Source organism: Fukomys damarensis, unplaced genomic scaffold, assembly GCF_012274545.1.
Source record: "Fukomys damarensis isolate Sample0158 unplaced genomic scaffold, DMR_v1.0_HiC HiC_scaffold_25, whole genome shotgun sequence".
Taxonomy (NCBI): domain Eukaryota; kingdom Metazoa; phylum Chordata; class Mammalia; order Rodentia; family Bathyergidae; genus Fukomys; species Fukomys damarensis.
Window position 1 is genome coordinate 28,788,902 of NW_022900937.1, and position 13,909 is coordinate 28,802,810.

The 13,909-nt window shown below is 41.3% G+C and overlaps 1 protein-coding gene across 3 annotated transcripts in view; it reads left to right on the plus strand.

Annotated features, from left to right (window-relative positions):
* Positions 1 to 13,909, plus strand: part of Nbas (NBAS subunit of NRZ tethering complex) — a 234,933-nt gene that overhangs the window by 100,308 nt on the left and 120,716 nt on the right. For all 3 annotated transcript variants that reach the window (XM_033756036.1, XM_033756035.1, XM_010629031.3), the window contains exons 26-28: positions 2,146 to 2,279; positions 7,898 to 7,960; positions 9,942 to 10,064. In XM_033756036.1, coding sequence (XP_033611927.1) covers positions 2,146 to 2,279; positions 7,898 to 7,960; positions 9,942 to 10,064 — 320 coding nt within the window. The remainder of the gene's footprint in view (positions 1 to 2,145; positions 2,280 to 7,897; positions 7,961 to 9,941; positions 10,065 to 13,909) is intronic.

Genomic DNA, 13,909 nt, shown 5'->3' on the forward strand with positions numbered 1-13,909 from the left:
TCCTGGCTACTGGTATATCTAGTTGGCTTTGTTGGAACACAAGTAGAACTTCTCCGAGGGACTCATATTTGTCCAGATTGCACAGAATTCTCAGAGATGAAGCCTGGTGAAGAGGAGCTTACAATCCAGTTTACAAAACACAAAAGGGAAACCAACTATGAGCAAGATCCAGCAGGTAGTCCTTCATCCCCTGTGTAACAGCTCATCAGATCCAGGCCTCTGAAATGAATGCTTTGAAGATTTCAGATATCAGGAAGGAAATGAAAACGTTAACTGTAAGAAAACAGTGAGAAAGCATAAGATTTGAAAAAGAACCAAAGTGTACTTCTGGAATTGAAATATATTTGTACATACAAGAACCCAACTGGATGTACTCGAAAGTACAACACAATTTAAGAAAGAACTGATATTGGAGAACAATTGAAGAGATAAAATATTTTTAAGATAAATGAAAACTAAGTTTGTCATTTACAGGCCCATCCTGAAAGAATTAACAAACATTCTTCACGGAGAAGGAAATATCAAAAAATAAAGTAGATATAAGGGTGGTTGAAATTGTTTTTGGGAAATTTAGTAAGTATAAGAAAAATATAAACCAGCATTCCATTAATAATTATAAAAATAGTGGTATAGAAACTTAGTAAAGACGAGGAAAACACAAGGAGTGTCCATCAGTAGTTACAGACACAGAATGCAGTACAGGCGTGGTGGAGGGATAAGATGGGGTTTGAAAGATAGACTCCCAGGGTCTGCACTGCTCAGGCTCGGGTGACAGAGACATTAGCAGTCATTAAAGGCTCAAGTATGCTTGTCACTTGGCTTATTGTATTTTATTCTGAAGTATATAGCGCTTGTGGTCAGAATAATGACCTCCGAAATGTGTACGTACACCTTAGTTCTGGAACCTCTTATGATGTATTTTACCTGCCCAAGGGGACCATGCACCATTGATGAAACCAAGAACCTGGAGCTTTCCTGGTTGTCTACTTGGGCCCAGTCTAATCACACAAAACCTTAAAGCCGCTGTTACGGCTTGTGTTTAGATATCCCCCTAAAGCCTCATGTGGATGAAGTGGGACTTTCTATTTCAGAGGTGGCTGAATCTAGAGGGTGTGTTGCTGCGATTAAGGGCAGGTTATGAGTAACTGCTACACATGAACAACTGGTTTGGCTCTGCCTTGATCCCAGTAGTCTGGATGGGATAAAAGGGGCAGAAAGATGCTGCTAAAGCCCCATGTTGCTTTTGCTACTTTGAGCGCACTATGTTGTTTCTTTGCGATGCCTGTTTGCCATCCCTGCCTTGGAGCCAGCTCATTATGGACTGAAACCTTTACAGATTATGAGCTAAATAAATAAACCCTTTCCCCTGTACCTTTGGGTGTCGGGTATTTTGTATCAGCAACGAGAGAAAAGTAACTGACACAGCTGCTAATCTCGATGATTAATCAGCACCATGAGTTACCAAGGAGGCACCATCCTAACAACTCTCTAGATGCCACCTCACACACGCTGGGTGGCAGCTGGTGTCAGAAGATAGCAGGCGTCGGCAAGAGCGTGGATAGAAGGTGACTCTTGTGCACTCTGGGTGGGAACGTGGATCAATACCATTATGGAAAACAGAACAGAGGTTTCTGAGGAAGGTAGAGCTATCACGTGACTCGGCAGTCTCTCTTCTGGGTGTGAACCTGAGAGAAATGTAGTTAAATGAGTAATATATATAGCATACTGAAAAAAATAATAGATTCTAATATTATGAAGTATTAGTTAAGGAATTTTATGTATCTTTTTAATCGAAGCACACAGAACTTGGCTTTAGGGTTAGAAATGGTATTTTTAATGAATTGCCTTTGAAATTCATTGTGCTTTTCTGATCTACTTTATCTTAAATGGGTCATAAATTGAGTCTGTTTTCAGCAGATGCAAAGCTCTGAGTTACAAATGATCTTTTCTAGCTCATTCTGTAATTAAAGTGTGATTTCATTTAGAATTATTAAAGACCCCAAGGTCTGCAAGCTAAAAAAAAATCAAAATTTGTCTCTGTGGCTGATTAATTGCACTACTTAATATTCTATTGACAGCTGCACTTGAATAGGGAGAGGCTATAAATCTATTGACATTTAGTGCAGCATGCTTTATTTTCTCTAGCTACAGCAAAGAATCATTCCCGATCAGGACCAGTTGATGACCACAGCGCTGGAGTGCATCTACAGCTGTGCACGCAGTGACCAGCTCCCTCTGTGCTACGGCATCCTGGAGTGTCTGCCGCAGAGAGGGCGCGGGTAAGGGGCTGATGCGTGCCGTGCTTTCATTCTGACAGTGTTTTAACTGTTTTCCCAGTGTTTGTCGTAGAGAGAGTGCAGAGTATTCAAAACTATAAAACAGAAGAGGAAACCATGCGCTATCTTGTTGTCTGCTGGTACTTTTACTGATTTATAAGAAGTTCTGTGTTTTTAACAGTCATTATAATTATTTTACTATGATTGTGTTAAACTTGATAATTATCTATTTAAACAAAAAATACCACCACCACAACAAAAACACATTTAAAAAGGATTAATAGTGATTTACTTGGCTTTAAGCTGTATTTTTAATTAAGCATTTTTCATGTTTGTAGATTAATTGTATTTGTGAATTTTTTATTCTTGGCCTTTACCTATAGTAATCTTTTTAAATTGTAATGGGTGTTTATAATTTTAAGTGCTTTTTGTTTAAATGGAAATTTATATCATATGCTTTTGGATTATTTAGTTGTATGCAAATCAAATTTTATTTTCTCTTCACAAGCCAAGGTGCAGTCATTCCTCCACTTTCTTTTTTTTGTTTGTTTTTGGTACCGGGGTTCAAACTTGGGACCTTGTGCTTGTGAGACAGGTGGTGGAAGCACTGAGCTAAATCCCCGGACCCTTCTACTCTCTTTTTAAATCTAGTATATATTATCACTTTGACATCTGGAGAAGTATACATGTTCACAACATGTGAAACGTCACTGAATGAAAACTCACACCTGTTTCTAAGCCTTTGTGACTCCAAATCTAGCCAAGTTGCTTAACTTCTCTGTTTATTAGTTTCTTCATTTGCAGAAAAGATTTTAGACAAGAAAGCTCCTTACTGTTTTCTCTTTCCCTTTGCTCTTATTATTGCCTTGTCTTCTTTCAAGAAAGTCTTTTTTGTGAAGCAAATGATAGCAATCATTTGTTTTATAATCACTGTGAAGTAATTGTTCATGCAATCATTAACAGTACTGAAATCAGGTGGAAGATTAATGGTTAAAGTTTAATTTGTATGTTAACAGAGTATTAGTCCTGCAGCTTATTTTTTTGATTCTGATTTTAAAGGTGGAAAAAAATTTTGAAAGGTGAAATTGACTTTAGTAAATCGAGGTCTGACCGCCATTATCCTAACGAATGAAAGTGGCATTACTCATGGTCAGACCACTTGACTTTATATGCCCTGGTGCAATGTAGCATGAAGTTGTTGGTTTTGCAGCCTCCCTTCCAAAGCACTTGTCCTGAAATTGTTCACCTGAAACTGACCTATAGGCTGAGCTTCTAGTTTACATTTACTCAGGGAAAAGAAGAACACGTTTAATAAAACTATGAAGGAAACAACAAATGCACAATGCAGGATGTTCTATAAGTTAACTGATCTTTTCACGATAAAAAGTTAGTGACATTTAGAAAAACAACTTGTTGGAAAGGTATAATTGTAAAATAAAGGGGTCCAAAGAGGCACAGTCCCTTTCTAATTTTAAAATATGATGCATGAACATAGTTGAAATCAGGCAACTGTAAGATTTATAATAGATAAATAGGTGTTTGCCTACTGTCCCCATCTTTAAATACCTTCTTCAAAAAAAGCAGATATTTTAATAATTTCTCGTCTTTGCCTGCCTCCTTTAAAATATTATGCTTATGTTACTTATTAATTTTGCAATTTTAGATCACGATTGACTTCCTTTTATGGAAATGCATTCCCTTCTCCACATCTATTCCTTCTACCAATTTTTAAATTAAAAATGGGGAGGAAAGCATGGGCCTTGTTAAAGACAAAGCTAGATGGAGTGTGTGACTGCAGTATGTATTCTGCCCTCAGTCTGGGCTCGGGACCCTTACACAAGGGGAGGGTAAATCACTGGGAAACCTAGCATCTCTTTGTTACTGTGCAGGTGTGACAGACCACAGGCTGCCACTGCCCCAGGGCCAGTGAGGCTCTGAGGACCAAAGCCTTGGGTAGGTGGTGAGGGGCAGGAAAAGGGACCACATCAGTGCAACTCTGTAGTAGAGTCAGTGCCCATGGGAAGGCTGAGTGTGAGGCTCCCCCCTGACAACACCCAGTGAGCTGCAGTGGTCAACAGTCTCTTTCTTGGTGGGGCCAGAGAGAAATCCAGTACTTCTTCCAACAGGGCAATGCCCTCTCTCATTCCAAGTCAAAACCTTGACTTTCAACTTCCATGTAGAAAAGACAGTCACTTACTGAACCTAGTTAAGTTTGTTTCCATATATCTTACCTAGTGTCTTAGTTACTTTTCTGTCCTTGGTGAGACAAAATACATGATACACACAAGTTAAATGAGGAAAAGTTTATTTAGCTTACAGTTTGTAGAGCTTCCAGTTCATAATTGGCTGACTCCAAGGCAGAGTGGCGCATGGCAGAGGGGGGCATTGCAGAGAGGAAAAACAGTTCATGGAACGCGTAAGACAGCAAAAGCAACAAGGGACCTAAACAATGTCTTTCTGCCCCTTTTATTTTATCCAGACTACTTGGGGTGGGTAGTGCCCTTGAACCTAGCATTGTACTATGAATCAGTCACACACTGCAGATCCAGCCACCTCTGAAAAAGCCCTACCTAGATTGCATCAGGCTTTGAGGGAGACATCTAGACCTAATTCATGACATGCTGCCCCTGGTGCCCCAAAGACTCATGCATATCCCTTTGTGCAAAAGATCATTTAGTCCACCTCTAAGAGTTGCCAAAGTCCTAACAGTTTTAGCATTGCTCAAAAGTCCAAGTACCAAGTCTCCTCTGGGATTTACGGCAAACTCTTAGTGGTAAGCCCCTATACAAATGAAAGTTAAACACTTCCAAAGTTCAGTGACACAAGATAGTCATTTCCATTCCAAAAGTTACAAATGTGGATACAAAGTAATGGGAACAAAGCAAGTCCTAAATCTAGCAGGGCAAACATTAAGTCCTGGCAATCTGTGGCAAGTCGTAAACTCTGGAGGGCTTGGGTGGCTCTGCCCCTATCTTATTGCTGGTGGTTGTAGTTCTTGTGGCTTGTTTCTAAGGCTGGCTGTGCTCTCACCTTGCAGTTTTCCTCACACGAACCACATCCTTGGCTTCTCCAAACTTTTAGGGTCTCCACTGCACCTTCAGCTTCACACTCACAGCTTCACACACTGCCCTCAGGGGCACTGCCTGGCCTCTCAGGCCTTCTGAAACCTTGGTGGAAGCCTTCCTGAACCCACAGCTTTTGTATTCTGCCTGCACCTAAAAATAGTGCCACATGGATGACGCCAAGGTCTGCAGTCAGCTAAAGCAGTAGCCAGGGTTCCTTCTCTCTTGGCTGTAGGAGTCCAGTGCCCATGAACCAAATCCTGAGGAACAACTTCCCTAGGCTTCTGCCATTCTGGGACATGGTGCTCTGGGGCTCTCTTTTCAAAGCAGAGTCTTTCACTTATGCAGTTTTGGGGCTGCAGAGGGTGGTTTCCTGCTGCTTCTTGTGATGTCCTCAGGCCATCTTTTCTATTCTCTAGTTCCTTCTCAGCAGTCAAGATCTCCTCTGCTCTATCTTTGCAGTCCACAGCTTTACTGAAGCCTCTTTTCTGGCCAAACTCGAAATGTTTTGAATCATTCTGCTGGGATCTTTGCTCTTGACTCTCAACATAAATCTGGCTAAATGCCCCCAACAGTAGCCATGCACCAGCCTCAACATTAGACTGCCTTGAAATTTCTTCTGCCAGATTAATTAGTCCATCTCCTTTAATCTCAGTCTCAGGCAAAGTCTCTGGACAAGAGCAAAATGCAGACAAACTTTCTTCCAAGGCATAACACACATTGTCTGGAGTCCAACAGCCAATGCTGTCCTTCTTCCCAGCAGAAACCTCCTGAGCCGGGTCTTTACCAGCAGCATTTCTATCAGCCTTCTGGTCTTCTGAGCTCTGATCAGAGTCTCTTGTCAAGTACTGCCTAAGGCGTTCCAACTCTACTTTTTAAGCCAGCATCTCCAAACCTTTCTAGACTTTTTTTCACAGGCCATTCTCAAAGGCTTCTGAACCACATGGTAAGATACACTCAACAGCAGTGACTCCACTTCTCTGGTACTAAATTCTGTTATAGTTAGTTTTCTCTCATTGCTGAGACAAAATGCCCAATACCCACAAGTTAAGGCAGGAAAGGTTTATTTGGCTCACAGTTTATAATGGTTTCAGTTCATAGTTGCCTGACTCCAAGGAAGAGTAGCGTGGCAGAGGGATGTCACAGAGGAGAAACAGTTTGTGGGACACAGAAGACAGCAAAGTCAGTAAGCAACCTAAACAGTGTCTTTCTATTCCTTCATCTTCTTCAGACTACTTAGGGTGGGTAGCACCCTTGATCCTAGCCTTTGTACCATGAATCAATTCCAGTGTCACACACTCTAGGTCCAGCCACCTCTGAAAGAGCCCCACCTATGACCAAATGAGGCTTTGTGGGTACATCCGAACACAGGCCATAACACCTAGGCAGCATATTCCATCTGGCTGAAAAACTCTTTAGCCATACACTTGTGATTGCCAATCACAACATGGGAAATACAATGTATTCTGTACTGTACTGCTACAAAATGATACTTTTAAAAATATGACTGCTAAGTGGTATGTTAATTAGTTAGCTCTGATGAATGCCCTTTGGAAGGCCTATATAGACTCAGCTCCATTTTTCACTGTGGCTCAAAGTCTAAAATTTGGTTTAGACAGACAGTATAATTTGTGTAAGTTGCACCCAATAGTTGTCTTATAGAATTAGAGCAGGGCAGACTGATCATTTAAAAATTAATGCAGTTTTGTGTTTATGTTAGGACGTTAACAAATGTCCAAGTGTTGGCACTGGTGTTTATTTGGGCTTCTTCTTAATAAGCCCTAAGGCCTTGCTGGAGTCAGGTAGAACGCTGTTGGGAAGGAACCTAGGTGCCAGGCATGGTGCTCTGGGGTAGGGTGGGTGGGACTGAGAGCCTTGTAGCTTGCAAGAGGTCTTCCAGAGTTGCTGTATCTTTCTGCAAATCCCCTGTTCACTTGCCCCACCAGGGCTGTTCTCATTTATTTGTGGCCCTTTTTACCATACTGGTTCTTAGTCTGCTGTCCACCGGCTTCCTCAGAAGTGTTTGCTTTTTATGTTCCTGGCCTACCAGCAGTTGCCTCTCTAAAATCTCTGTTGCTGTCTGGTTTCTCCCAGTTGAAGCAGATGTGGAACTCCCCCGAGCAGTTGTGTGTGCCACCCCAAAGGCCCTCGCTCTGGAGGTCTCAGGGAAACACCAGGCGCAGGGCCATGCTTCCTCCTCTGCTTCTGGTTGAAAGGACAGAGATAGACATTGGGCTTGCCCTTTACCGCTCTTGATAAGATAAAAAGACAGCATTGATTTATAATTCTTTTTTGCCTCGAAGAGCTAAACCAAAGTATCTCAGAAAGCACTGCTGTCTGTTAGTCTGCGGTAGGGAATGTTCTGTTCCTGGGTCTTTAATTTTCATCTGTTGCATCATGAAACCCATTGAGTGAACTCAGGAGATAAGCGAGACACATCACCTGCCGAGTATAGTCGTGTTTTGTGTGTGAAGTGTAAGAGAAATGTCATTTTTCTCACTTCATGGAGTTTGTGTTTCATTAAAAGTAATTTTAGTTTTCACTTCCTTTGTTCTTTAGTCAGAAGACACAGGTAACCTCAGCTCTTCACGACAGGGTGGACCAGCTGGAACGGATTCTCAGGTGAGCGAAGTGAGGGCCTCCCTCCCCCAGCGCCACCCAGAGCCTGTCAGTCAGCACCATGCCGAGCTCTGGGGTGAGGACAGCGTGGGCTTGGTGCTCCCAGCCTGTGTTCACATCTGCATTCGCCACCCCCTCACTCCCCTGGCAACATTGGAAGGCAAGGTTTCCTTCGCCACGATAGCTAACTCAGCAGACTTAGAATTCATAATAGGTCAAGTGTTTAAGTCCCTCGCACAATATTAGACACACAAGAAAAATTAATTTCTGCAGCAGTTGCTGCCACTAGCAGGCAGCACTGTGTGTTTTACTCCTAACTTTTTTGGGAACAATATATTTATCAGCTCTTGGGATGATTCCCGACTGGCAGAGCCTGCCTATAACTGTAGTGATGTTCTTCATGTTACAGTGAAAACTTGAGCTTGCTCTCTGGGAGCCTGAAATATTCCTCACCTGCCACTTAGGAAGTCTAATGTTGCTTCCTTTAGTTATTTTATGTATATAAGTATATTATTTTTAAGTATCATAAAAATTTCAAAATTACAAACTCTGTTCTTTTAATATATATAATTGTAGAAATTATACATGGCATCACTTTAGTACTAGTAAAGTGTATAGTGCAATGTAATTTATTCACTCAAGGTGTAAAAACATTGTAAGTTGCGTTTAAGGGAACTGAGTATTTCTGTGTGTCATAATATGAGTGTGGTAAAGAATGAGCTGTTCGTTTTCTCAGGATTTCTGCTTATTATTAGCCTGATTCTTGTTATTTTGTACTGTGAAAATGGTGCAGGCATGTCTCTTTAAAAGTGTTTGGCAAATCAAGCTTTTCCTGGTAAGTTGGCTTGTCCCTCCTCCCTCGGCCTCACGGAAAAACTCAGTGTCGCCAAGTGGCTGATTCAGTGTGGAGTCTTTGCTCACAGATCTACAAGTCGCCTGTTTCCCAAATGAGACCTGGAAGAGATCTTGGCGAGACTCAGGGAAACACAGGCATGACTTATTTCCCTATGTGTCTGCGTGACCAGGGCCATTCTTGGTGGTCACGCCTGTACCTCAGCGAGGCAGTCACATCCGGCAGTGGAGGTGGGACAGGGGTCTCAGGGAGCCTGGGGAGATTGGCGTTGTGACATGCCCAAACCTCTGTAATGTGTGTTCTTGTGGTACATGGAGCCGCTGAGGCTGAGGCGCTAGGTTCTTCACCTCTGAAATTCTTTTCAGCCGCCTTGCCTGTATGTGTGAAGTAGAATTGTTAGGAGTTAAAATTGGATATTGAAATTGTACATTGGGCTTACCTTACTGAGCAAGTGCTTTTATTTATTTATTTATTTTTTGGGTTTGAACTCAGGACCTTGCGCTTAAGAGACAGGCGGCAGAACCACTGAGCTAAATCCCTGGCCCTCTGACCAAGTGCTTTTAGAATACAGGGAGTTTGTTGAAAAAAATATTTTGAGACATATATGTCTTCATCTTCCTTTAAAAATATGCTATTTAGTCCAGATATATAAAAAAAAGAGAAGAAATGGAAAAAAGGCTTTTGTAAATGGGGCGGGAAAAAAGGCTTAAAAGTAAGGGGGGGAATGGGAAAAAAAGAATTAAGATGTATTATGTAGAGATACAAAGCCCTGTGATAAACATGATCATTGTGTACGGCAAACATGTACTAATAAAAATACAATAAGACATAATAAAAGTAGGGGAAAATAAAATTTGATATATAATTATGATCTCTGTTGTTAGAATTAATGTAATACATATATAAAATTATACTGTACTATGTTAAACCTTTCTTTTGGTACTGAGGATCGAACTCAGGGCCTTTGTACTTTAGAGGTAGGCGGCAGAACCACTGAGCTAAATCCCCAGTCCCTATATGATACCTTTCTTAAAAAAATACTAGATACCAAGGTATTGTTTATATGCTTAAGCTTCTTTAGCTACTTTTGTTCGGCAGCAAGATTTTTAACAATTCCTCTTCCACTTACAGTGTGTCGGAGCTTTTGGAAAAACATGGAATTGAGAAGCCGATTTCCTTCGTTAAAGACACTCAGTCCAGTGCAGAAGAGGCACGCAAGCTGATGGTGAGGCTGACCAGGCACACTGGCCAGAAGTGAGTTCATAAACCATCCACGGTACTTGTGTGCGAGGGCTTTGTGCTGCTCGTTTCTTCTTGGACGACTTCCGTGAGTTATAGCTGGCATGTACTTTTGAAGGTGTGGTTTGATAAGTTTGATGTGTGCATATCCGGTTGCTGCACAAGGACACAGTGTGTCCATCTGCCCTCCAGTGTTCCCCTTGCTCCTTTATGATCCCACCCTCTCATCGTCAAGCCCCCGACCTCTCACCAGGCTGCCACTGGTCTCTTCTCTTTTTTTCATCACTTCACATTTGCTAGATTTGTGTAAATGTATGTTGTTGTTTTTGTTTGGCTCCTTACACTCAAGGTCATTATTTTCATCCGTGTCATATCATGAATCAATAGTTTATTCCTTTTTATTTGCCGAATAACATATGGATTTATCTTACTATGTCTGTCTACTCACCTGTGTTGAAGGACACAGGGTTGTTTTGACCTTTGGCTTTTACAAACACAGCTGCCATGAATAGCTGTGTACACATTTTCTTGTGTGGGCTCACACTTGAATTTCTCTCGGATAAACACCTGAAAGTGGAGTGGCAGGTTGTGTAGTTGGTGGATGCTCACCTAACTCAGCAACAGAGCCTGCCAAGCTGCCATCTAGGGTGTCTGTTCCATTCCCCTTTGTGACAGGCTCACAGGAGAGTCTCTGTTGCTCTGTACCTTCCTCCACACCCAGGTTTGGTCAGTCTTCTGAGGGGAGCGATTTAATAAGTTCGTAGTGATGTGTGCTTTCAGCTAGTGATGTGGGAGCCCCTGCCTATGCTGATCTACATCTCTGCCTGCTCTGACAGGCTGAGCTGCTTGTGTTCTTATTGAGTGAAAGTTTTCTTACATGATCACTATGCATGTTCCTTGCTACACATATGTGCTTTGTAGCTGTTTATTTATTTCTTGTCATTCTCTGATATATCTTTTGGAATCATACTTAAAAAATCAAATTCTTTTGAATGAACTTGTTCTTTAATAGTGCTTTTGTTAACCTAAGAAATGTTGGCCTTAGTTTACTTTTTGTAGTAAAATTTTTAGTTTTATACTTATAATTAGATTCTTAATCCACTTTTAGAGTTTGTTTTTGTTTATTGCTCAAATATGGGTTAACATTTTTTTCCTCTCTACTGATTGCCTTCCCAACTTCGTTGAAAATCAGTTGTCCCTGTAAGTGAGGGCCTACTTTGAATTTTTATTCAGTTCCATTAGTTTGTCTTTTTTCCTATAGTTTACTGTATTGGTTATTGTAGGTTTATAATAAGTCTTAAAGTAAGGTAATATTATACTCCTGACTTTGTTTTGCATTTTCAGATTTGGTTAGCTAATTATAGGGCTCCCCGTGACCATATATATGCATTTTTGGATCAGCTTGTCCAGTGTTACCATTCAGGGTTTTGGTAGGGATTGCAGTAGATCTATAGATCGATTTTGGGAGTATTTCTGTCCCATAGCTGTAACAGTTTTCCATTCTTGGAGCACATCGTGCCTTTCCATTGACGTGGGTCTTTCATTTCTTTGAAAGATTTTTGGCCTGCAGCGTGTAGGTCTCACACTCATTTTGTTACATTTGCCCTTCGTTGAATCTATTTTAAATGGAATTGCATTCTTACTTTCAGATCCTTTATTCTTAGTTTGCAGAAATGCATTGATCTTGTATCTTCTAACCCTCCTGGTCTCATTTATTGGCTCAAATAGTTTTTCTTTGCAGGCTCTCTCCTGAATGTTATCGTGGAAGCTGTCTGTGTGTGTGGAATTTGGGAACAGTGAGGATAGAGGGCGGGGAGGCTGCACAGGGGCAATTTGTGCCCATCGCAGATGCCTAGGCCCCTTTCTCCTAGCTTTCTCCTTCACAGTGTTGTCGTGCTGTTACTCTGCCTCTTTGTGTTACTTTATATAAATCAAATTTGATGGTATGTATTCTTTTATGTAGTTTTCCCCATTCACATTATAGCATTCGTCCATAATGTTGATGTAACATTAATTTGTTCATTCTCTTTATCATAAAATGTTTCATTTTGTGTATATAACACTTTATATATTCTGCCTAATGGAGTTTTGGATTATTTTTCAGTTTTGCTTGTTATTAATATTTCTGCTATGAATAATTTGGCATTTAACCATCTTTTATTTTTAAATTTTTTCTTTTTTTCTTTTTGAGACATATCTCAGTGGTCTCGCTATATAGTTTGGGGTGGCTTTGAACTCACTGTGTATCCCAGGCTGGCCTCAAACTCTGTGATCCTTCTGCCTCAGCCTCCAAGTACTGGGGTTACAGATGTGTGCCATCATGCCCAGCAATCTTCTTTTGATACATTTGTGTGCTTCTCTTGAATACCTGCCTACCTGGGGTAGAATTGCTGAGTTAAAGATCTACCTGAGTTTAACTTTAGGAGATTCTGCTAGTGTATAATCCTCTTAGAAAACTGTGAACTTAGTGTAAAACTGTCATTTCTCACCTAGCTGACCAGTTCCTTCCCTGCAGTCCAGTGAGAGTCCCACCATGTGGACGTAGTCAAGTGAACGCTTCCTGAGTAGACTCTTTGTTCGGTCCCAGCGTTATGACTGATACAGAGATGGCATTCAGAAAATACGTGTTAGATCCCTCAATAAAAATTTGCTGGGTAGATGACTTACTCATTTTAATGCTCAATACAGAAAGCAGTTTCTCATTACTCTTAGGTACTCAGGGTTTTCAACTGAATGCGTGTGTGAAGAGATAGTAATAATAAATTTCTAAAAACTAGAAAATTTGTGCTCTCTTCATTGTCATCATCTAAAGCAGGACATTTATCCTAACGGAGTTAGAAATTTGCTGAGTTTCTCTTAGGTAATTCCTTTAGACCCAGCTTCAAGACAGACAGGAAACCTAAGTTTGTTTGTTAATATTCACATTTCTTCATCACACATTGACTTATGAGTTTGTGTTCCTATTCCTTTATGAATCTTTTGTTAACTGTGGAATTTGACACACGTGGCTTTGTCTCAGTGTTATGCTTGCTGCAAGGCTTGTGAAGAAGAAAGAGACATAGTACCTGCCCATCAGGTGGGAGAGATTTCCGGTTAAGTCACTTCTCACAGAAGTCTCAGAGAGCCCCAGAGTGAGCTAACAGATCATTTTATAGAAAAGCTGACAACACATCTGAAGGGCGTTTCAAGGTAGGTGTTGTTCAGATGGTTAGTAAACAAGCCAGCATGTTTTGACCTCTTAATTCTGGGGTATGAAAGTAGTAAAGCCTTGGTGGCAGGACCCAGATGGTGAACTGATGGGGAATGCTGGGCACAGATGTTGACAGGAAGTGACTGTTTGTTAGGACTCGCAGAGAGTGTGGGCTGCCTTAGGGTTCAGGGTGCCATGAGAAATTTGATTCTGGATCTGTCACAAGGAGAGTTTGGCAAAAACCTGGAGAAACCTGGGAAAGCCCCTTCTGGCAGGAGTGCACAGAATTAAGTAATGAGAGCTCTGCAAAAGACAAATTTAAACATATTTTCTATATCTAGTTGTTAGGCTTTAGCATTATGGTTTAATCTGAATTTTAAAAAAGAAAAAGAAAAATTGAGTACTAGTAAAATAGCATGACACATGCCCTCCTGTCTCTAGAGCTAGCTCCACATCTTCTTGGAAAGCTCGCTTGAGTTCCCCTTCCTGGAATTCACCAGCACTCTGTCTACCTCTCCTGCTCAGCCCCTGTCCCATCCCACGCATTCTGCTGTGGTTAGTGACATACGCTTCTGTGGTCCTCCCTACAGCTGCCTCACAGCTCCTGTGGGGCTTGCACATCAGTGGCTCCATGCTGTCACTGCACGGATGACCTGGAGGTGATTCAGAG